The sequence below is a fragment of the Ornithodoros turicata genome, chromosome 5 (assembly GCF_037126465.1).
Source record: "Ornithodoros turicata isolate Travis chromosome 5, ASM3712646v1, whole genome shotgun sequence".
NCBI lineage: Eukaryota > Metazoa > Arthropoda > Arachnida > Ixodida > Argasidae > Ornithodoros > Ornithodoros turicata.
Genome location: NC_088205.1, coordinates 49888458 through 49914818, shown reverse-complemented (window position 1 = coordinate 49914818; position 26361 = coordinate 49888458). Strand labels below are relative to the sequence as shown.

General features: G+C 43.2%; 1 protein-coding gene across 1 annotated transcript in view; it reads right to left on the bottom strand.

The window, feature by feature from the left end:
• The window catches only part of LOC135396016 (semaphorin-2A-like), a 297361-nt gene that overhangs the window by 215218 nt on the left and 55782 nt on the right, over positions 1 to 26361 (bottom strand). The window contains exon 3 of the mRNA XM_064627083.1: positions 10838 to 10925. Coding sequence (XP_064483153.1) covers positions 10838 to 10925 — 88 coding nt within the window. The remainder of the gene's footprint in view (positions 1 to 10837; positions 10926 to 26361) is intronic.

The window sequence follows — 26361 nt, the reverse complement described above, 5'->3', positions numbered from 1 at the left end:
CAAGGGATGCTGACATCACGCGGCACCTAAGGTTCCCAGATATAATCCGTACTGTGCGGCATTCTGGGGGCGCAGTTCTCTCTGCAAAGACGGCGTACGATGCGAAATCGTTCCATAGGAAAACGAAAAGAACAGCTGCTATATCAGGATCTCGATGATGCGAATTTCACACGGCATGAAAAAGGAGTTCGTATACTGTAGAAGTGGTTTTTTTCACGCGGAATTATTTTCCGCGTTTTTCGCGCACACCTCCAAAATCGCGAATTTAAGTTCCCGCGAATAACTCTGGTCATATGAGGGCGAAAATCGTTCGGCGTTCGACGCTATACCGCGACTATCTGACCCTTTGTACTCCATGTAGCGTAGGCAGTTTAAGCAAGCGCAGACGATTGTTTTATCCCATCAGGCAAGATGAAAAGAAATGAAAATTCATCATGCTTTTGTTACTCCTATAAACGCTTTGCACTATACATGCACTATACATATACCACTATATCACGAAGCCAGAACATGCCTTTACCCGCATTCTCAAAACCAGCTTGAATGATAGTACCACATCTCAACCGAACTGGTCAGTGCCCCGATTGATAATTAGTAAGAACTGCTAAAATAAACTGGCTAACTTGCACACGGCCAGTACTAGGGCCTCCTACAGGGTCCCTAAAGGCCATTTGACAGGGCCTTTCCTCCCATCTCTGTGAGGAGAAGAAAGGAATAGACCTAGAATGCCGCAATCCACGTGAACAACGGATGTCTTAGTACGTGCCGAAATATGCCAGAGTATTGACGGCGGCACGATATGCAAGAGCAAAGCACTCCCGGAAACCTGTGTCGCGAATTTAAGTTCTCGCGAATCAATCCACAAAGCAGCTCTGCTCGAAAACGCGAAAGTTTTTTCCCCGCGGAAAAAACCACTTCTACAGTAATCTGAGAATCGTCAACAGTACTACGTAGGTGCACAGAGCACGGTGTATAGGCACGGTCATAGGTGTATGCGCACGGAAGCCCGTTCACTTTTATATGCTATCGCGCAAAAGATATCCATGGTATAGGCATAGCTTGTTGCTCATCCAAAAGACGTGGCAGTTGACAGTCGCGTATGCCGCAATGGCTGGGCGTAATCATACGACACAGACAAACGCATCCATCACGTGGATAACAGATATAAAAGGCACGTTCTTGCGCAAAGCAAGCAATATACGAGAGTTCTTCCGACGGTCACAAGAAAAATAATATGCACGAGTGCGTCACTTGAACCGGGTTCATCCTCTCACCATAGTCGGCGTACTTCGCCATCTCATTTAATCCAGAACATCTGAATACATGGAAGTATTTCTCACAGCGTTAGTAACACGTATCTAAACCGTAATACAACAAACATTCACCAAATAATTCCACGTTATTGGAGGAAAGAGCCCAGAATAATAGATACATGTGTTTATAGTACATTGCACCTATGGCCTGAAAATCATGAGGCATATGCACGTGACTGAACATAAATAAAAAAAAGAGAAGAGCATACTAGCCATAGACCAACAAATTACAATGCCTGCAATATTTTAGACTAATATGAAATGGCATTTGTGCATCTTCACAACACTTCAACACAACAAAATATAAATTGTAGACTAGCAATATGAGCTAGTAATTGGATTAAATTACGTTTATAATGTACAAACATTTAATGAGCGTTATATCACAAGATGAGGCATCGAGGTACACCGAATTTGGGACATATACAAAAAGAAATCCATAGCAGACAGGTCATAAACTAATTAATTATCTATAGGGTGATTTCACGCAGGATCAGGCAGGGTGGTCCGGTCGACCTCTTCATTTGTTTTTCTTTCAAACATATATTAAAGTCTTGTCCCTAGGAGGCATATTGGCGCTGAAAGTAGTTGAAAATAATTGGTGGTTATTTTTTAATGAGTTATCATTCAGATGTGGGCATTTCGACCATTGCGCTTCCTACGCAATTTGACGCCACGTATCTTCATGACTATTTGACATATTCAGCTGCATTTTTTTTTTTCAGGTATTGTCTGGGGTGGGTAGCATTGTATCCTAAGTTCTGAACATCCTAAGGTTTTGCCTTTGCCTCATTGCCTCATTTGTAAAATACGGTACGTTTTGGGAACCTGACAACTCGTCCCCCAGTCGTGATACCCGAAAGTAATCTACATCATTGTGTTCGTCTCGAAATGCCCTTTCTTCGCATAGCGAGTACGTCGTATTGTGAATTAGGGCAACGCCCCGAACAGTCTTTTTGCGAGGGGTGTCTAAGGAAAATGCCTAAATTCGACAGCGCGCATCCCATATAATCCCGCTCCTGACATAGTTCATTTTACTCACAAACGTTCATTATGACTACTCAAAACAGCACATCAAAAAAATAAAAAAATGCTTCAGAGATGGTCGTAACTCAACGTCGTTCGCAACGTAACTTCGACCATCTCTGAAGCAATTTCTTTCTTTTTTTTCTTTTTTTTTTGATGTTCTGTCTTGAGTCGTTATGATGACGATAACAAGCGAGCATAGCAGTTAAAAGCTATAGATAGCTTTTAACTGCCTTGCTCGCTTATTATCGCCATCCCCCTCTCTCTCTTATCCTGGTCAATCTCATCGCTCATTGCTATGCTTAACGTGCAGCTACTGAGCTTCGGCTATTTACCCTTTGTATATATATATATATATATATATATATTTAACACACTTACAAGATTGCACTTTTTAAAATATGCGTTCACAGATTCACAATAACCAATATTGGGCACGGTACGAATTATCTTATTTTGCATTAGTAAAAGCCTATTTAGATGCTTTTGAGTTGTCGCACCCCAGACTAAATGGGACTAAAACTAGTTTAGGTGAGACATAAACAGTGGACGGTATAGTAGTAGCTTAATTCGAAAAGGAAACATGCGTCTACGCCTAGCGGTCATACCTAATATTTTGCACAGTTTATTCTGAACGTATTCAATGTGTTCATCCGATAGCAACCGCTCGTTAAAGATGACACCCAAACATTTGATGGATTTTACAATATCAAGAGGACTATTAAGATACACTATCTCTTTATTTAGACTAACACTCTTGTTTTTGGTCGAAATATGAATGCTTTAGTTTTACTACTATTAATGCGTAAAGAGTTTAAATTTACCCATTTTTCCAAGTTGCAAAGCATCTCGTTAGCAGTAGTGGCTATTACATCAATATCAGAGCCACTGAAAAACGCACCTGTATCGTCCGCATACGAAATAAATTCACAATTGACATCATTGTTAATTATGTCATTCAGATATCGCGTATCAGATTCGGGTATCACAACTGGGGGCCGAGTTGTGAGGTTCCCAAAACGTACCATATTTACAAATGAGGCAACTTTGCGATTTTTTATCTCCTCAAAAGCAAACCTTACGATCTTCAGAACTTAGGATGCAATGCTACCCACCCCAGACAATATGTGGGAAAAAAATCAGCTGTATGTATCAGATAGTTATGAAGATACGTGGCGTCAAACTGCGTAGGAAGCGCAATGGTCGAAATGCCCACATCTGAATGATGATTCTTTATCAAAGAACCACCAATTATTTTCAACTACTTTCAGCGCCAATATGCCTCCTAGGGACGAGGCTTTAACATATGTTTGAAAGAAAAAAAATGGCGAGGTCGACCGGACCACCCTGCCTGATCCGGCGTGAAATCACCCTATAACAACTGAAGTATAGTTCAGTGTATTCAGACGTTGCATTTAGCTAGCAACGCATCCTTATTCATGAAGTAGTCACGACTTACAAGTCATCCTTACAGGTGGGTTGTACTGGTTGTACATGCGTGACGGAGTAGAGTCTTGTGTTCTTCTTTCCACAATGTATCGTAGAGTACAAATTTTAGGAGCACGACCTACTGCAGCTGAGGGCGCATGCGGGGTATTATGCAGTGCAGCATGACTACGAAGAGCGTGTCCTGTTCCTGGGATGCTGGACATAGAAGTTTATTGTCAAAAGCGCAAGATAATGTGCTTGCTGGTATTGTCAAATGGCTACGCATGTCTGTGCAACAGTAGATTCCAAAGATGATACTGTGTTCCAGTGAGAAAGCTAATCTCGAAAATATGCTAGCGCCATAATAAATGATGCAGATAAGGTGTTCTTCGCCAGACCTGAGTCATCTCCACAGAGACCTCCTACATGAAATGGTCACAGACGTAACATGGACTGCCAAACATACCATTCTGAAATCTTTCTCGTCCTTTAAATAACATTCAACTGAATTTTGTTAGACGCGTAAATAATTTTATTATGAAAGAAACGATGAAAGATGAAAGTCACTGAAAAGGTTAGCCAACTCTAGGACTCCAACCCGCAACTTCTGGATTACCGAAGTCGTGGAAGTTGCTGGGGAGCTGTGTTAACTTAGCTTGGCGTTGCAAGCGTGTGACGTACTTGTACTTGTGTGTATTTGTGAATAAAAGGTGGAAAAGAAAAAAAAGTTAGCATAGCTCAATTGCTAGAGCCATGGACCGGTAATCCGGAAGATGTGGGTTCCGAGTCCTACAGCTGGCAAACCCTATCAGTGACTTTCATCTTTCATCGTTAATTCCTTAGGCAATTTGAGGCTTTGTATGTAATTGTCCTTTCTATGTTGTTCCAGCCTCAGAACATCAGTTGTCTCATTTTATCATGTCATTCATGTGCTCTGTGGCATTGTTAAATGGGTGCACATGTCTGTGCAGCAGTATATACCGCGGAACTGATATACTGTTTCTAGTGTTAAGCTAACCTCGTAAATATGGTAACGCCGAAATAAATCATGCCGATATAAGGTGCTCCTTGTCAGACCTGAGTCCATCTCCGCACAGGCCGCTTACATGAAATTGTCATAAACGTAACATGGACTTCGAAAACCACTTACTATGCTAGAAACACTCTAGCCCTTTAAAATAGCATTTAACTGAATATTGTTAAACGCATAAATTACGTCAGCTCTCTAAGATGTGGCGTTCCACACGCGGTTTGCAGCTGCACCACCACCACCTGCACCACGTTATCGAAGATCGTGACCGCTTTCTACAAGTCAGAAAATCCATTTGCTTCCTGTCAACACATCGTGCTGCGGTATAATCAGCAATAATCATCCGAACTCCTATTACAAGGGCGGATTGAGGAATCGTTAACACAGACGCTTCAACGGCGAGAAACGCAATTCCGAGAAAAACGAGAGCGAAGAGAGTCTCACCTATAACAAAATGATCTGCTCGTAGATGACCATCATGCATAAGGCACCAGCACGGTGGACAATTGGTGTACTCATATGAATTTGTAGCGCGGAGATAGCTTGGAGAATCAACTGTTCAAGCAGCGCCCGCGTGCCTTGCCCACTACATCGTGCGACGTTGTCTCGTTCGATGCCCTTTCTTCCTGTCATAGGTTTGACACAAATGAAATATGAAATTTAACAAAAACTACAGACACCCAGCCCAAAATGTGACAACTTACATTGCTAGACCGTGGATGATGTGAGACCATAAGACGCCAGAAGCCAGAGTGACCGTTAACCAAGCGAAAGAAAAGACGCTTTGCACACGGAACCATGCACGTGTTCTCAGAAGGCAGGGCCCGTAAAACAATTGAAAAACAATAATAATTTAATAATTGGGTGTTTACGTTGCGAGACAACTGAGATTATGAGAGACGAAATTGAAAAACAATACGCGTCAATATACAGGGTGTCCCAGAAAACGTGTAATTGGATTATAATAAAACTACACCACCTAGAGTCATGCGGTCAACGGTATTTGTTCTTACTAGGATTTTGCCACCTCCTTATGTGAATGTCATGTAACGTAGGTTTAATTATGTAAACTTTTGCCAGTATAAGTCGGGAATTTGCCAAATGAAGGTCACTTTTTTACCCCACCAATGTGAAGAGCGTGTCTAATTTACTCAAATTAATGATAATTGACAGGGATATTCAGGAGCTATCCCATCTGAAAAAATAGCCGAACATCATGCTCTACGGAGCTCCCACAGGGTAGCGCGCGATGAATTTTTCGGCGCAATCTTTGTCAGTCCGACGAAAGGAGGTTTGAAACCCAGCCCACTCCGGCATCGCAGAAAGAGATAACACAGACATGGCTTATCGCGTCCGACTTTCGCTGGGATAAAGCTTTCCCTTTCCCGATTTTAGGAACAGTTACCCTTTCTACTATCACTCTGTGGGCTGGCTTTGTAACCTCCTTTCGTCGAACTGAGAGCGATTGCGCTCAAAAAGTCATCGAGCGTTATGGTCCGGTGCTCCGAAAAGCATGATGTTGGGCTATTTTTTCCGATGGGATAGCTCGTAAATATCGCTGTCAATTATCACGAATTTGAGTGAGTTCGGCACGCTCTTCATATTGATGAGGTAAAAAAGTGACCTTTACTTGGCAAATTTCCGAGTTCAGTTCGCAAATATTTACACATGACATTCACATCAGGAGGTGGCAAAAGCCTAATAAGAACAAATGCCATTGACCGCATGGTTCTAGGTGGCGTAGTTTTTTTAGTATAATCCAATGGCACGTTTTCTGGGACACCCTGTAGGTGTAAAGGGCTAATAGTCGACCGCAGAGCCTCAGTTTATCCGTCAAGATGAAATCTTATGCGTCAGAATATAAGAGTAAATCATGCTCCCCGTGCCATTTACGCACAAAAATATACAGTATACAGTACAGTAGTGTATGTACAGTATACACAATATACGGTACCTAGGGAATGCCAGTACCTTCTGAAGCCGTAGGACAGTACTGCTTGTAGTATTGGTCCTGGGAAACAATTTTCTTAACCTTTCACAGTGAGCTTTTTGGACAGCTCCCGAAACTGCTTTCTAGCACCTTTGTATTGAGTCTCTATTGTATGATGTATATTGACAATTCTCAATACATACACGGTGGCCAATTTGGAATAGGAGGCCAATAGAACTTCTGTAGACAACATACCGTGTTTCTCTATACTCGTATTGACATTTGTCAGCATAGTTTTTTTTACAGACAGTCAATTCTTTTTTCAAGAAAAAGTAAAAGTTAAAAAATGTCGCGTCTTGCCCCGTGTCTCATCTTGCCCCACCTTCGCCTACATACATTTAAATGGCATGGTATTTAAATATCTTGCTGGACCTCATACTGGTTACAATATCAGGAACGCATTCGAAAGGGAGATGCTTCAGTGAGGAAGTGAAACATGAGGCAGATCGTTTGCGTTGTATGTGACAACGCCTCCAATGAACATAGTGTTCAAAGTGTGTGTTGTCCAACATGAACATAGTGCTCAGCTAAGGATCCTACAGCTGGAGTTCACGAGCTGATCTATCTGGAAGATTACATGGCTTCACCGGTAGCAGACTCGCTCCAACATCCAGCACCACCGAACGCAGCACCCGATCCACAGGATCGGGTGCTGCGTTCATACCATTGAACTAGCAGTCAATGCTGCACTGAAAAAAGTCGCGGAAGCTTCTGAGATCCTGGGCTTGCTAACTTCAATCGTCAATCGTCAATCTTCAATCGTCAATATGCTTAGAAGGTCTGATCACTGGACCCAAGAGCTCCGAAAAAAATGCGAAAAGGACGCATCCCTCCCACCGGCACACGTTGGAAGTCACTAGTCCGCTAAAAGTTGGATTTGCACGTGTTTTCCATCAGCACTACTGCATATTGTTTAATTATTTTACAGCGATTTTCCCGTCATATCGATCTGCGATGTGTTTCCCATGTCGCTATGTAAGTTTCTTGTAGGTCCCATGTTTCTGTGACTTTTACGTTGTCACGACTGCAAGAATTCCGAGACTTGCTCGAGTCTCTTTGCGACGCAACCCATGAGTTACAGGGTGACGGCGTCACAGCAGCAATAATTGTCTACCTATATTGCCAGTCTAAATGAAAATAGAGAACTTCAACACATGAAAGTAAGCAAACGCGTCCTTTGCAATTCATGTGATTAAACCAGGAGGAATCGTTCATTACTTGAGAGGGTATTCCGCTTTATACTATACCAAGAACGTTAGGTATAACAGACCACGAGTAAAGAGGGGAAATGCAAACACCTGCTTCCAATAAATTTTCAACACTAGAAGAATGCTTTTACTGTGATATATCTAAGCTCATCCGTTTTCTAGATGTGCAGGTTCCTTTTAAAACCTCATTCCCCTTATAATAATGAAAGCTGAAGTTTAATGTGTGTTATTAATAAGCAGTGCTTCAAATCTTTCTTTTCGAAGGGCAACACAATAAGATCCTCTGGCATTTCGCACATTAACCATAAAAGGAATAGCTGTGGAAATTATCCACAAGCCTCACATAGCAGTATCTCCATCTGGAATGTCTATTCAGTGCCAATGCTTACTGAAATATCCGCTTTTGTTTCAAGTCGAGTTCAGTGTGACAGTATACGCGAGCCGCCATGCTTTTTATATCCGGATTGTGATATTTTAAAGCCGTTTTCATGAACCCCATAACACTTTTTCCTGTAACCGGTCTGGAACCAAAGTCACTTCATTCACATAATCCCCTCCAGCAGCGATGGGCAGTACTTGAAGCACCAAGTACTCAAGATGTACTTCTGTACTCAAGTACATTTCTGTGTACTTGTTCTTTACTTTAAGTACACTTTAAATCGTGTACTTTGTACCGTACTTCAAGTACTTTTTTCCGAGTACTTTCCATCAAGTACTCAAGTACCCAAACTTGGACCCCAGACAAAAAATCACAAAAGAGTGTCAAAAATGCACCTTACTAAAAGTGCTAAAATGACAAGAACACGACGAAAACACACAGATGGCTACCTCTGAGTTTTCGTCTTCTTGCCGTCATGTTAGCGCTTTTAGTGGGATGCGGTACCAAGAGTCCCAGTCTGACATATTACCAAAAAGCATTTTTTATGTTTTTTAAGAGTTGAGAGGCTTGAAATGTTGAAAACGTATCAACGCTTCTATGATTATGTAAATCGAATGGAATGCAAAAGACACGCACACATTGTGACACTACAACCGGCAGCACAATGACTTGGCCCATTGTATTTCAGTTCTCCCAATGCATGGTTCTATGCTTTTTTATATTGTTTCCTTCATTGGCAATTAAAAATCATCTTATATCACATTATATGTGTCATTGCATTACATGATGAACACTCTGAAAGACATACATATGCTTTAATTTTTACATTTTACGTTTTTTTGATTGGTCAAATTGATTACATTGCTGCAGATCACAGTCGTGAAAAAATGAAGACTTACATTGTGCTTCATCCTTTATCACTTTCTTCATATTCTTTTTTAAGCATGTTGTACGTAAGGGAATGCCCAGAAATATATAATCTCTGTTGGCTTGTACTTTTTTTTTCATTGAAATTTTCAGAAATTGAAATTTAGCAGAAGATTAGTACCGGAAACCACACTAGACGCGTGATCTTGGATCAGTCAGGGTATAATACTATTTTGCATAATCACAGCACAGCTGACTGATTATCTCTCTACATGTAACTGCAAATTATGACATCTGATTAAGTTCATATTCACGGGTTAGCACTTAACCTAGGACTCTATGGCTTCAGAGCATTTGTCAAGAATACTCGCTAAAATTTTGCCAAAAAGCAAGACACAGATACTAAACAGTGAAATTCCAAGTGATACAAATTAAATTGGCAATGTACTCGATGAGGAATACTTGGAATACTTTGCCTAGCACTTTGTACTTTATTTGAAGTACAATTGGAATTGGGTACTTTGTACTGGACTTTGTACTAACGACGCCAGGTAAGTATAATTTTGAGGTACTTTGCCCATCACTGCCCTCCACATGATTATGTCGGTGCAGTCGTAGACCGTACAGGGTGTCCTAAAAAGTACACGATCTGTGACCACGTCGATTTACGCGTACATCATGCCATGTTTACCCACTGGAATTTGTTTCGTAAAATCTGTTAGGGAGACATTGGGACACATTGGCAACAACATTGGACAGGAAGCCTTCTGAAAGCGATAATTCAAGGCTTGTATACCACAAGCCTTCGTTCGCGGGTACAAGTCACGCGAAGTCGGACGTGGCTAGTTTGTAGTCCCTACTATTCTCGTTTTGACTTGTTGAAGGTAAAAAATTTGAAGAAATAAAGAAATTGTGTTGCACATCTCAAGAATCAGTGATGGACGGATAAAGATTTCGAGTTAGTTGAATGCAGTGAGGACAATAAAATTATTTTTAGTACACACCTTCGTATTAAGTCTACATCAATGTACTTGCTTGGGGGAAATGATAGCGCTCATCGCGGGGTGATGGACGGCTAGCAGCTAGGTTACTCTCGCGGTGCTGGCGGCCTGATCAGCGGTGGGTCAGGTAACAGCGCGAGAGGTAGGTAACCTGGGGGCTTAATCGCTTCATCGTCGTTACGGTCGTTACAAGCTAACGAGTGGCGGCAAATTCAAAAAGGCTTGCGGGAAGTTTAATAAGGTGGGCACGTCATAAAACACGTGCACGGCGCTCTTCGCGCGATACGTGAAGGCCGCGGTACACGTCACGCGCTATGTGTCACGTGCCCACCTTTCTGAATTTCCCGCCACTCGTTAGCTTGTATCGACCGTAACGTCGATGAAGCGATTAAGCCCCCAGGATCGTGCATCTGTTTCCATGAACTAACTCTCGTTGCCGACACTTTCCAATTAGGTTATACTACTCGAATAGAATTGAGATTATCACTGCGGGCTTGTTCATTGCTAGATAACGGCCTGAAAGACAAGAAAGATGGCCGTGCTTCTCCGGGCAGTTTGTTCAAGGAGTTCTTCAGGGGTAGAAATAGGGACTTACATTCCGCCCACGAAAAGGACCTCCCGCTTGCGGTCCATGTAAAAGGTTCGGTAGTAGAGGCGGCCACACGAAAATTCCTGTACATGACCTGGAATGAAGAAATACCGCGTTCAATGGACCGTTGCTGTCATAAAAGACACCGTGTTCAGTATGTCCACGAGTGACATTTATCTAGGAGATCACAGGGGGCCACAACACATTCTGTATTTAGCCGACAGAATTATGAGACTGCGATTTACCGAAGGGCTGTAAGCAACTTTCCAAGTCCTCCGTGGCACACAAAACATCACCCATAGAATGAGAACCGAGTGTCTCTGGCTGAGTGTGCGGAGATCTGTCTTTCTCAAAATCAGTTCTCAATTCCAGGCCGTATTCTGGGGCACCCGTAAGGATTCGGTAACTATAGGCATGTTCTTAACCACGACCGCCAGAGGGATCCAATGGCCTAATCGCTTTAAATTTCGTCGGAGCCAGGAGGCCAGCGGTGCTGAGCTCATAAATTCTATTGCTGAGCTCCGTTCCCTGCACAGAGCTACGCTGGTTCATGGTGATCCCGTAACCTGCTGCATCTACTTCAATGAACACGTGGGGACTACTATAATAATACTGAGTTCACCCAGAGCTAGCAGTAATCCGTTCGGGAGATACAGAGTCGCGGACTACTTCAAAGGGACAGAGCTTCAACACCAGGATCGCCCCTATGCCCACGTTCTCATCCGGCTGGAGAACGATCCTGAGAGTCCGTACCAGAGCAGATGCCTAGCACGATTCCTCTCATCCGCATGAATGCCCTGTCTCCGCTTTAGGTCTTCCGGATGCGTATGCCAATCACTTCCATGAGCACACATTTATTTGCAGCAAGAAGAATGACAAAACCAAAATATGTCGGCCCGTACTGGTCCAGTGACTCCATTCGGATACTTCTGCCGGTGTCGAAGATAGCGGCCGAAGGCACAAATACAGAATGAAGACTCTGCGTCCGCGCGGTAAGCTCTCCGAGAAACTTTACGACACCCTCAGAGAATTTCTTGTGGACAATCAGACCACCTTCCCGCACTATCTAAATGTGATCCGGGCCACACAAGGACGGGATACAGTCGTCTATTAGCGAGGTACGACAGAGCTCTGGACGAGTACGTTCTGTCCGTTTATAGCCGGTATTCTCAATTCCAATATGGCCTCCAATTCATTAGTACTCGTTCGCAGCGTATGCAGTGGAATATGACGATAAGAACAACCGTTGAGTCATTATTTATTTACTAATTTATTCATGACAAAAACCTCAAATAGCCTCCTGGGGGGATACATGAGGTGGGGGCGGTGAATGCATAAATATACATACAAACTTAATGCCGGCTTACTCTAGCATTCAAGAAATTCAGCAAGATTACGACGAAATAAGGCAAAATTATTGATAGATACGAGTGACTGCGGCAGGTCGTTCCAGTCGGATATAGCTTTCGGAAAAAACGAGTGTATGAAGTAAGAATTGTGAGAACGGATGGGCTTTACTTTACAGGAATGATTTAGCCTCGATGAGGTGTAGTTAGAAGGACGTATCAAATGAGTCCAAATGGAAGAAGCATATAGTAGAGTTTGTGAAAGAGACATAAGCGGGAACATTTCCTACGTGATGAGACTAAAGGCAGGCCAAGGGATAACTTAAAGGAGTACAGAGGGCCATCCAAAAAAAATTTCAGATTAAGACATGTGATGAAAGTGTGTGTGCCATTATACCGAATAGCGCGAAAGGTTTTGATGTGTGCAATTTGCTTCCCAGAAAAAAACTCACATAAACATAGCTCCGGGCCTTCACCCTTAACTCGCCACTCCAGCTATAACGAGGATGAAGAGGTATGATGGCACGTCACCGATGACGGCATAAGGAGACTCGTTCTGGTTTTGCCGGTCAGTGGGGGTCAGCGCATTGTCCCTTAGCCGCCGTAAACCTGTTTTGCCAGTTCTCCGGGAGAATTGGGGATAGAAGGAGCGGCCGAAGCATTACCGAGCAAGGAGAAAGGCTTTATCAGAACCCCGAACAGCTGAGTAGCAGATGACAGCGGAGTAGCAGACAACATTTCTCTAGGCCAATCAGCGAGCGTTCTCCTTATAGCGTCAGCGCGAGGTTCAGGGCAGATCACAGGCTGGTACTACTCTTCACCACCGTTGCGCACGGTCGCTTTTTGCGGCGTATTTTAAATTCAATTTCTGCGATAATTATGACTCTGTGGTGTAAATTACTTCGTATGGTGCATCTTACTGGCAAACTTAACAGTTTTATAGGAAGAAAACTGGGTGTTAAAAATGACTTCTGTGCTACTCTAAGCGAAGTGATGCTAGAAGGGTAAGAGTAATTGGAAGGGATTAACCTGGTGGCGTGATTTTGAACAGATTCCAGAAGATTGATGTGATTAGCATGATTGAGGGTCCCTCATGCTGGATGCGTATTCTAGTTTTTGCAGAACTAATGTCTGATATGCAAGACACCTGACAGCGGCTGGTGCTGATTTTGAAGTACGACGAAGAAATCCTAAGGCGCGATTTGTGTCATTAACAATAGCTTGGATATGGTCAGACCAAGAAAGGCTAGAAGATAGGTTAAGGCCCAAGTATTTGTAAGAGCTGGAGAAAGGGACGGGAGGAGGACCAATGTAGTATTGATGGGCTAAGGACCGGGACCTGGACCTGGAAAAGGGAAGCTACCGACAGTTTGAAGTACTTATAGCGATAGCAGCCATAGAGAACACCACGCAAAAATAGAGTTGAGGTCCTGCTGAAGGGCCACCTAGTCAGAAGGAGAGCGTATAGGTCTGTAGAGGACATAGCCGTCTGCGAAGAGCATGATAGAAGATGTTAAAGAATTAGGGAGATCGTTTGTGAAGATAAGGAAAAGCAGAGGTCCGCGAACGGAACCTTGCGGAACACCGGAAGAAACAGTGTGCAAAGGAGAAATAACGTCGTTAATGAATGTATAGCCTGCGTTCGGTCGGAAAGGAAACTCTGGATCCAACGGAGGACATCAGGGTAAAGATTCAGCAGAGAGAGTTTGTGAAGAAGGCCTGCATGAGACACAAAATCGAATGCTCTTCTGAAGTCCAGGAAAATTGCGTCAGTTTGGATAGAATTATCCATATGAGATATGATATCGAAGAGAAATGATACAAATTGAGTTTCGCAGGAGAGCCCTTTACGAAAGCCGTGCTGATAATGAAGAAGAAGATATTAGTTTCCAAATCATAAGAAAGAGCCGAATAAATGATGTGTTCAGAACCTTACAGCGTATGCAGCTTACAGAGATCGGTCGATAGTTGAGAGGTGATGACCTGTCCCCGCTCTTAAGTACGGGAATAACTTCCCTTATGGAAATAGGCTATGAACATTATATACAAACGTATAAAATTCTACTATATACACTGTATACATTTTGCGTATACAATTGAAACGCCTTTTTTGGACATTCTGTATATCCAGTGTATAAGGCTTTAGCTATACAGAGTGTAGAGAAAACATTGTATACAAAAGGCTTTTCACGATGAGTTTATCATGTGTATACACAGTATACTGAAAGTACATAGCACTGTAGTTCTGTGCACACTCTTGCCCGGCAGGTCTTACAGTCGTTGGAGGAATGTCCGGACGCTCTGCTTGATTTTCGAGAACTCTGTACCGGGGCACGCTGTGCGGCACTAACCTGTAATCGCAATGGTAATGTATGTCTATGCAAAACACAATAGTGAAATTAGTGCTTACCAAAAATTGCTCGCATGCAGACCGGGTCTACCTTTTCTTTTGGAGGCGCATCTTTGTGTTCGTTGCTTGGGTTTGCTCCTCTTCAATCAAAAGGATGCGCGACAAATCTCGAGCTAATCTTGTCCGGTTGCCCCCACTCATGGTCTTTGCTCTGTCGTCTTGTAGTTTGTGAACCGGGTGCGCATCCAACATCTGCACCGCACACCACTTGACAAGGATTATAAACCGATCACAGCTGAGACAGCTCTGATAGCCGCGGCATCCCGTGCCTACACTCTAAATCGTTTCACACCCCTAAAGGTGTAAAATGGGTGTACACAGGAGTAATACACCCTTTGTGCACCCCAAAAATCTGTTTGAGAGGGCTTGAGGGTGTAAGAATGGTGTATTACACCCTTTTCTGGAAAATCTCGGTGAGGGTGTGATACAGGGTATATTCTAGGGTGTGTTTGAATCTTGAACATACATTTACTTTGTTCACTGCGGACTTGACAGGGAAAGGAGCGCATTACATAACAACAACAACAATTATATTTTGACGATGAAGTGGGCAGGTTTTCCACATTACATAAAATTACTTAGGAAACACTAGAAAAACGCACGACATGACGAAATAATAAACACATGGCATGATTAACAGCCAGGCGTGGATTAATTCAGGCACACTAAGGAGAGCTTGACATCAGTTAAGAAATAACATAGGCAATCAGAGAGCGCGTCACATGAATTGTCATAAGTAAGGCACACTACAGAAGCGCATGACATGGATTGATAACGCGCCTGCCATCTGGGACTCTGTGCAGGTTCAGCACGTCAGGTGAAATGCTCTTCCAATTTTCCAAAACAGTGGATTCCTGAGTGGTGGTTACCGCATGGACATGCAAGTGGCAATCGTATTCAACGGTGGTGAAACACAGGGTAATGGAAATAATCTGAGATTTTACAACATATATTCCTAATATCTCTGAAAATACCGGCAAGTCATTTTCAGGAATTTCTTTTACAATTACACAACTTGCTGAAACTGCAAAGCTATCAATCGTGACACTTCTGACAGAAGCTTTCTTATGTGACATTCAGGTACCTGTTCAGGTGACACCTCTCTTGTTCCATCAGTTCAGTAAAAAAAAGAAAACAATTCGGAGCATATAACAGGCCATGCATACCATTTTTAATATAGCTCATTGAAGTGTGTTCTGGTGAATTGGCTATCCTTGAGTTGCCTATGTATAGCCGTATATATTTCCTTAACATAACATTATTATACACATAGTTGATCGCATTAGAGTTCACCAATTACCATCCACCATGCTCCATGAGCAGAGCAACTTTTACTGAATACTTTAGTTGCAGTGAAACTTTTTATAGATATGTTCATTTGGTGATTATCGAAATGACATACAAATACACTTAATTCCTAGATGATCCTGGGCATGTACCCAGAAAGTGTTGTCAGCTCGATGCGAAAAAAGTAGATTTTTCGCATCAAGCTGACAACATTTTCTGCGTATTTTCTTATTCGGCGTTGAGAATTACACCCTTCCACATGATTACACCCTAACAATGTTGACGGTGTTAAACTACACCTTAAAAGGTGCGTGCCCCGCATATCAGGGTTTACACCCTTTAAGGTGTAAAAAGATTTAGAGTGTAGTTCAACCCTTGAAACGTCTCAGTTCAAACGCGGCGACCTTTACGCTCACAACCGTGACTCACACTGGCCCAGCGGCGCAATCGCCGGGGCGCCAGCGAAAAGGCGAAAGTGACGCCCGACTCGCTACTCGCTACTACGTCGTGCAGTTAGAAAGCATGACCTAATCACTAATGAAATTCAAACACAATATAGGACTTTTGTTAATGATATTTTCGAGATTTAAAACACTCACAGTAACTCAAGATTCAATTACAGAACATAATCTGATGTTTAGCGTGGCGTCCGCCGCCGTCGCGCTTTTTTTTTTTAGGGGGGGGGGGGGGGGTATGGTGGCGACTTTGCAAATGGCGCCTTGCTGGAGAAGCGCGATGGAAGGGTCATGTTATTGATACCGCGTATATACATACATATATATAGATACTGCAATACCGCGGTGTCATCGCCTTTTTTAATATATCATGAGGTAAAACGTTTTTCCAATCCTATTACTTTCAACATGCAATTGCATATTTGTACAATGTTTCGAATAAAATTCTGGGTTAGAAATGCTGAGTAAGACTTTTGTATACCATGTGTATACGTTTAATGTTTACAATAACTATATCAGTCTCTTATTCCACGTGTGTAAACACGTTTTTATATCCTTCGTATAGATTTCTTCTTTACGGTGTCTATCTCACTTCTGTATTCCGCTAGCCTAAAGACCTTTCTATACGGTTAGTACGCATTTCTTTTATACCATCTCTATGTCAATTTTGTATGCACCCTGCATGAAGACTTTTGTATAAAAATTGTATTCGCTTTTGGCTATAGACGTAGTTATACAATTGTACAGAAATCTATAGATACTATATACCTGGTCTGTAGGCCATTTTCATATGGGAAGCTTCGCCTGACGCCAGGCACTCGGAACCATGCCCTGATCAAGGGACTGTGTGAAAATGGCACACAGGTATAATGGAGATGTCCGCTTGCATGGTATTTTAAGAATTTTAGCGGTAATAAGATCTATTCCACATGAAGACGATAACTTCAGTTGCTCGATACTTTTTTCATTATCCCTACCTATATAGTACCTATATAGTATATCCGTCGCCAGAGCCGTCGCGAGGGAAGTTTGCGCAGAGGCAGGGCAAATTTGAAGTGCCCCCCCCCCCCCCCTCACTGCCGTCAGAAGCCTTGCACAGAAGGCGTCCATTTGCACTGCACTGCCGAGACCGTAAATTCAAATTATCTTCATTCTTACTTCATATTTCCAACCAAACTGCCAGGGCTTGCCGTTTGGCGCCCTCTCTGGCGAGGGCGCCAGGGGCGGCTGCCCTTCTCGCACCCCCGTCGCTACGTCTCTGTCCGCCGCCGCTTGCTTCATCTCCAGTTGTAGTTTAATTGCGAGTTGCTCAGATGAGTTGTGAGTTCAGCCTGAGTTTGTGCCTCTCCTTTTGTCCTCATCCGATTGCCTGAAGTTGCCACGAATGGCTACATCTCCAGGTCGAGAATCCTGAGCTAGACTTCATATAGGCCTCACGAAGAACGTATGTATTTAAAGGGACTCTGACCAGAAGTTCAACAAATCTTTCCTTTGCATCTATTACGAAGGTATAATATGCCTCCAAGCCACACGCGAAATATTTTGTTTTTGGCAAAGTTTGCCAAACGGGGAGCTGAAAACCAGCTTGGCTTTTCCTCCTGAACTCGCGCAATCGGCGCCGATATCTAGCCTCTTTGTAGTGAATATCCGCCAATTTCCGTGTGCGTGACGAAAACATGAGGTTCATCTTTCATTGGGCGCCCGGACCGGAAGTTCGGTTGTTAGTGAGTTTGTGAGAGCGGCGGCATCCGGAAAGCGATCTTCAATATGGACGTCGAAGAAAGAAATACGGAGACTTCGAGCCCGGAACTTCTGACCTTTCTGCGATCGAGAAAGAAATTCTGTGTGCTGAAAAGTTCGGAAGCCTCGCTGTTGAAACGTCGCCGATGCCGCAAATGCGAGCCGAAGTCAAAGCTCTACGAACATCGGTCACAGATGATCAGTCGCCTGTCTTCGACAGACAGGTAAGCGATGAGCTTTTTAAAGGAGCCAGGAAAGCACTTTAATCACTAGCATTTTCTTGAACCAAGTGGTTAATAAGCATATTAAAATGCACCATGCGAAGTAATACTATCAACAGGTGCATAAATATCGCAGAATTCGATTTTGAAAATCGCGACCGTGCGCAACGGTGGCAATACCCGGAACGAGCCGTCGAGCCGCTTGCGTCATTTTGACGTCAGAAAGGTGGATCCCCTGATTGGTTTCGAAGAACGTCGTCTGCTATTTTTCACTCAGAACCCCGCTGCAACGGTGGAAGAGGTTTCTTTTGCTTTTTCTTTGGTTTATCAGATACAGTAAACGAAGACTGGTCTACAGACACAGTTCAAGGTTAGACCGTGAGATTGTAGAGGCCTCCTCATTGAACTCCCCGAGCGAAGTCAACCAAAAATCGGTCAACCTCTCCCCGCTTGACCTTGCTTTCCCTAAAGCGACCTTCCGGAGTAGGTGGATTATGAAAATAAACTTCAGGTGCCGGTTGAACGCTGTTCTGTCCGTGTCTGTGTTTTGTATGCTGTTCGTTATCGTGGTGACTGTTTCTTGTTGTGTTGTTGGTGGCAATACGTATAAACACAGTGCGGCGCTAAGCGCTGCTTCACTTCATCCCTCGAAATGATCGCTGCATGACTATGACCACTAATTCCGTCCGCTATGTCATTATATCAATATACGCTATATCACTAATTCGCTATGATCACTAGTGCCCGTCACTTTGACTACCAACTTTGTTAGCCATTCAGTTAATTCCTTATTCAGCTGGAGGAGTGTTCTTGCCCATACGTTGTCAGATACAATCCAGTTAAAATCTATCGCAATATGCCGTCGCCGGCACATCGTGGCATCAGGAGTTGAACATTCATTGCCTGAGTTACACACCAACATAGCCAAGCAGTGTCATAAGACCACCACAATTTATGGTCAACTTACCAACCATCGAGCTAAATGAGAATTGGCCGATGCAGACTACAAATGTGGACGACGCAGACACGCAAGTTTGAGTTCATCCGTGCTCGGCGCCATTTGTTTTGTCACCATATAGTGCATCAGTTTTATCCACCATATAGTGACAGACAACGCCGGTTAAGTTTGCGTCCGACGACATATATCAGCGTGCACTGAAACAACACGTGACTAGCGTAAATTTTAGCTGACTATAAAATGCACATGTTGCGCGCGGAAAACTGCCAACGGCAAACTGTGACTAACCCACCCATAATATTGCAAGCACACAACTAACCAACCAACATGCCGCCCTGCTAAGCCAAATGGCTTCTAAATGTGCCTTTCGTTCGCTAAGGCGACTTGAACACATATAGAAAATTCCTGAATTTGAGTGGTTAAATAGTGATGTTATGTTCTTAATCGCGGCATAACATCTTACGAAGCAGCATTTCCCCTTTTCCTTGTTTCCAGAACATGAATTTCAAGAACGGGGGTTTCACGACCATGAATATCGAGGTCCTCCCTTATTCATCCCGTGACAGAGAGAAAGCAGGGTGAAAGAAAACGGAAAGAAAGAAAAGAAAAACAGTCAGCACTGACCACGACTGACACGGATAGAAGCGCGGTCGCCGCTTTCAACTTTTATTACGTCACCAATGACGTTTTTTTCTTTCTCCTCCTCGTTTGACCCGGAGGAGCGAGTCGAGTGGGAACACGCGCGGCGATGTTCAAGCGTCTTTTTTTCTACGAAAAACATCGCGCACAGAGAAAATTTTCGTGTTAATCATCAAGTTAAGTTACCTGCTTCCACAACGCGTTCGGAACGGAAAATTTTTGAGATGGCTTTCAGAGCTCCTTTAACGCACACTGTGATCGAACATGTAAACGTTCTCTGAAATTTCGTGTCCTCATATTTAATGCATACTTGCTGTTGCTGTTGCTTTGCTGATGCGAAGGTGCCGGTGCGGCTGGCGTGTCATAATGCCGAAGGAGATCGAATGCTTGTGCTGCAAGGAGCTCGAAAGCGCACCCGAATGACAGCAATATGAGCGCATTACAACCCACGAAGATTTCCAACTTCTATGCCTCAATATGTCCTGAAGCTGGCATATTTTGAATTCCGTGGAGAGCGCGAACCTATATGAGCGACCATATTCACAAGTAAGTCACATGTGGCCCTGTCGAACGATGTTAAAATTTGGGCGCTCAAAATTGGTTTGGTCCTCCATTAAAGTCGGTAAAAACTCTAGTACAGGGCGCAGCACATAAAAGACGACATAATACAGAACTGTGAATTGAAGAAAAGCAATATAGGCAACTGTGTAATTGTCAGTGTGCTGTGTCTTAAGTCACCTTTGTATGTATTGCCCTGTGCTTAGGTTTTTAGCGTAGGCTTTTAGCGATATTGAGTGTTCTTACTTTCGATTCACTGAAAAGTAAAAAAAAAATGTTAGTTTATAAAAGAATACAGCATGTGTTGTAATATACAAGGTGTGTGCAGATAAATTGCAGTTGCTCTCAAGTACATGTGGAAATGCCACGACACACACCCTGTACTGTGACCGGTTACCTATTTGCCAAAACTATATTTTATGTACATCTGCGTAGACGATATGGATATACTGCGTATCGCCAGTTTACAAGGTGTTTTTACCACAAGCTTGGGAAACAAGAGATGGTCATCCCAGCCTGTGCAGTGAACAGGATCTGGCGAGCCTTCCACACAGAAACTGCCACAGGCTTCAAGTACCCAACATCCGAACTGGAGGTACCTCTTCGCACAGCTCGTCTATCGCATTTAAAATAATTCAACATCTGTATTTAGGATGACTTAAGCTCTCAGGATGATGCATGGTTCATGAGTTCGATATGTTGTATTGACACACAACACTAGTCCTTTTTAATGAGTCTTGCGGAACGATAGATGAGCATCCTTTCGTGACATTGTGTACCGTTGCTACGCTGAACAATTTCTTGAGCAAGACTGATGAACGAAAGAAAAACAGAGTCTGTCTTCCAAATATGTATGTTCCTTGTAACTTCCGTATTTGTTAAGTGACCCATGTTGATGTCCCCCCCCCCCCTCGTGAAATGCCCGCAAGAGCCTTTGAGGTATATTCATGAATAAATAAATATCAAAACCAGAAAAAGATGTAACATCTATTGTAATACCTATCGTCTCTTTGTGTGAATGATACATAAACATTATCAGAAGGTATGTTGTCACACTTTGCCTCATTGTGCCTAAAGCCTAATTCCACCTGCTACATCATCTCCACACCCTCAATCTCCAAAGCTGTACAAGGCTAAAGTAATCAAGTACTACATGAAAAAGGGGGGAAGGAGGAAATTAAAAGCTGACGCATCTAAAATTCAAAGAAACCCTGGTGCTTTCTCGGAGCTACTCACGTCTCAGTCCTGGATTAGATCCCCATAGAAAACAGCTTTTCTGAGCCTTAGTGATTGCCCTGACTGTGAGGCAATACTCATCGGCTTGGTGGCAAGTGGGCTTGCGTCTGATAATGCGGTTTGGAATAAAAGGCGCAAGGAACATCTCTCTACGGTCTTAAGAAGGATATCAACCTAACCTGTCAAGGCATAGCATTCCATATTGCTTTCAGTAAGTACAACACTGCTCATAGAAGTTGTGACCATTCATGTTGGGAAAGCATGCTGAAGTTACCTCAGGCAGTGCACCCAGAACTGGGAGTCAGGTTCATAGAGAGCACATTATGAGAGGAGCAGTCACAGTGCCCAGTGAAGACACTCCAGGAATTTTGTGCAGGTTTAGGCGGTCACGCCTTTTAACAGTTTTGATGGAAAGCGGGGTGTGTGTTTAACACTGACCTCTGGTGTATGAGTTCTTGTTATCTACAATCAGGTACCCATGTTCTAGTAATCTGGAAAAGCCTTAGCTCTGTTGCAGGAAATTGCTAATGAATCTGAGTGTCTTTTGTGGAAACAGGTTGTAACCGTCTTTCTATCCACCCTTCTTAGTTGCCCTAGCAAAAGGAAATATGTAATGCTGCACACAATATGCAATGCTAGCACACTAATTGCTTTGAATGTTCTCAGGCTCCTGAAATGGAGCTACCTCGTGCATACGCTGTGCCATGTCGGCAAGAACATAAACCAGATTGCCTTTACTTTCGAAATTGGCCCTTCAGTGCTTCATGTGACTGCAAGAATGATATCCCCTAAACAATAGGCAATAAGAATGATTTCTACAACGTAATGAGCTTTGTAAAACAACAACTTTATTTGAAAATATATTCCAAATGCCGGGTGACGACCTCATAATGTAACATTCTTTACCGCAAACACCGCTTAACACAACAATTAAAAACAGGGCGTACACATTTTGCCGCCTATCCGGGTGGCATCATCAGTACAATAGCGGCGAAGGACGAGCACATCAGCCTACTTATCTAAGAGGGCGTCATACATATCCGATAGGGGGACACGATTTGTATTACAAGCGTTTGTGATTACAAGTGTGTATTACACGTCTGATAAACCAGGACTCTAAGAACTTTCTAGGGCCACATCGCTAGTCATGTGCAAAGGTTACCGCACCATCAAAATTAAATACATGTCCATTAGGCCAACGATGGTAGACTAATTCGGTCCTGGTTTGAGTAGCATTAGAAGCCTTGGCAACATCCATTGTGTGCTCTTTTAGTCTTGTCCCATGTCTTTTGTCTGTCTCACCAATGTAGGTGCCATCACAGTCTATGCACTTAACTTTATATGCACAGTCTTAGTGCCTGATGGGCAGAGTGCCCTTCAAATGGCGTATGAAACACCTTGGATGAAAGGAATGCCCACCACTGATTTGACTCCTTCGACGTTGTTCTAACCTTTAACACAACAATTGAGAACAAAGAGAGTTAACGTTTCGTCGCCTATCCGGGTGGCATCTGTTCTCTTTTGTAGCGATGATGCCACCCGGATAGGCGACGAAACGTTAACTCTCTTTGTTCTCAACCGTTGTGTTAAAGGTCGGACATGCCGATTTTGAAGTGCCACAGAACTGAATGATACTCGCCCTCTGTGTTCATTAGCGAACACTGAATATGTGTGCGAAATATCTTGGTCCAACTGTTCGTAGTTTTTTAGAAAACATTTTTTAGTTCCCACGCCCGCCTGTCACACTGCCGGCAAACCCTGCGCACTGGCGCACCGACGTCACTGCTCTCGGTTTACCTGTTTTTGGCTTGGCATGAACTCTTGGCTTGGCCGCTTGGCTTCTTTCGTTTCGTCCTCTGTGCATCGTACATAAGCGAACAGCTGTGATGGTATTGTTAAGTGGGAAACAAAGCATGTGAATATTTTTTGGCATGGTGCCGTTTGGAAAGTGCACTTCTTTGTTCTGACCTTGCCTTTTATGGGCTGGAGCGGTGTGATACGTGATATGCGCACGGCGAAGTTGTCGAAAATGCGACAGTGCTACGCTCTTAGAACAATTCATCGGAGCATTTAAGTGTTACCTATAATAAGCTGCCAAAAGACCAAGCAGTGCGAAGCTCTTGGCTGACAGCGACAGCGGTGCCTGCTAAGTTCCACTCCAAGGATTTCGTCCACGAATGTTATCATAGGTTACGCGCGACTCCAGAGGCAATTTGGAATCTCGGCACGAAATCGTCTGATGAAAATCTTAGGTGCCCGGCACACAAATTTTGAACGTGCCACGGAGGATCAAGGCAAAAAACGAGAGCAAAACGGTAAGTCGAGGTTCAGACATAAAAATAGCAAGCTTCATGATTTGATTGTGCAGCTGTCCTACTGCGCTTACTCTGATGTAACCACGATTAACAACACAATAGTATTGATAATCTAACTTCTGAAATACCACAGGTGCACGCTGAAGGCGGAAATGAAGCAGGATCTGTCTTGCATCTGGTGCATGAAGAAATTTCTGACGCGTTAGTTGCAGTCTACCTCCACCAACAGGTAGAGAATGTGTGAATGAACTTTTCATGTGCGTTCTCATGTAGACATCTTGACACCACTCTTAAGTCTGGCATCAACGTTACAGCCTGTGCTTTCAGGGTGGAAAACAAAGGTCGCCATTCTGATTAGCTGCTATCTCCCAGTTCAAGCACTTTTGCTGTCGGACACTGGTTCCTGTGAATGGGCTGGTACAAGCTTCACTGTCTGATATAGAAGGTATGTTACATTAGTTCAGTTAATTTGTCTTTTGCACATTTTTGTTACTGTTAGCTGGGTTACTGTTGGACATACAATCCTTTCTGACACGCAGAAGCTGACGTCGTCTCTGATAACGTTTTAGAATTTTCACTGTCATCAATGTCCATTGAGGAAGGTGCCTTTACTATCTGTAAATCTTTGATTGAAGGATAGCCCAGAATCCATGTTAACATTGTCTACTCTTACTAATTCACTGTCTGTGTTCTGAGAGCTAAGAAAAATGGGGACTGATTTATTTGTCACAACTTCACACTGGATGTGGTACTGGATTGACATGTAATCTAAAATACCTGGATTCTACAATACTTGTGTTGAACTTGGTACATTACTGCAAAGTCAGAGTACGTAGAACAGCAATGTGCAGGTATGCTGCGATAGAGATTCACAACAGAAAGAAGACTGTTGAGAGCATCTAAATTTTAATGTGACGAGACTTTAGTGCACAAGGCTGCTCTTGTTAATGTCTAACATGAAGTTACAAAATCCCAGAATATATAAAACATGTTGTAAGCATGCCCAAGATTCGCAGACATTGCCATCGCCTGCATTACACCCGTAGACGCAATGCATAAGAAACGTGTAATTTCATTTTCAATGAGAACGCCAACACTTTTCACTGAAAGATGAAAGTCACTGAAAAGGTTAGCCAGCTGTAGGACTCGAACCCACATCTTCTGGATTACCGGTCCAAGACCGGTACCTTTTCAGTGACTTTCATCTTTCATCGTTAATTTCTTAGGCAACTTGAGGCCTTGTATGTGATTGTCCCTTCTATGTTGTTCCAGCCTCAGAACATCAGTTCTCTCACTTTTCACTGGTTCGCTGGATCCTGTGAGATCTATATACAAGGAATTATGTCGAAAAGGAATTACCCGTATATCTATAAAGGCTTTTGTTCCCCCTGCGTTTGAAATCTTACACATTGCACTCAATGAGACAGAAGTAGATTTCACGCTCCATCGTGATTTTACAGTCTTATACATCAAAATATATGCGCGTTAGGTAATTTTCCACTGCAGTTTCACACCTAGGGGGACCATGTTTGGAACCTAAAGTGGGTGTCTTGGTTTTGTAGCGAGCCAATTTCGTTCCTGCGGGCATCAAAGTGCGACTAAAATATGAGTCATCACACTTAAAGAGGGCTTAGCCTATCGACACTTTCGCATGTAGGAAAGCCGACGGTACGTTTGAGCACGCGTAAATGGGAGGAGGAATAAAACTTGAAAGGACTTTAGCACGCATTGTCCTCCGACAACCAGCAGCACGGCAAGACGCGTTTGATAAAAACATCTAAAAATAAACGTGTGCTTTCACGGTCAAAAACCCTGAAGAACATTTCTGGTGACTCCCGCTTTAACAGCAGAAAAGACAAGGCTGCACATACTGCGTTCCCATGGGGTTCGCGTTTTGGGAAATCGAACGCTCTCTTCTTCTCACTCTCTTAAACTCTTTCTGACATTGTACTTACGCCGTTAAAAAGATATGCGAAAATTCCAATGGCTGTAGTGTATTATTATTGCATTGTGATCTACCCGCCGATGATTTCCTTTTCATCACCTTATCTGTGACCGTCATGTTTTTTGTATGTATACAATGTATGCTTACTCTTTCTTAATTTTTCCTCGCAGCACCACCAGTATGCCACCATATTTTTCCTCGCCACCAGTATGAAATTTGATGGGTACCCTAATGGCTGTAAAATCCTATATTTTGTCTAACGACGTTATATCTATATTTAGGAGAAGCGAAGGCAAGGCAATTTTTCTTTTTATCTTCTTCATGCATACACTTGTCTCGGCGACAGCATGCTTAAACCGTGCATGGCCGAGCCGTTGCGCCTGCGTATTTGCGGGAGCGTCATTCACGAACAAAATGTGT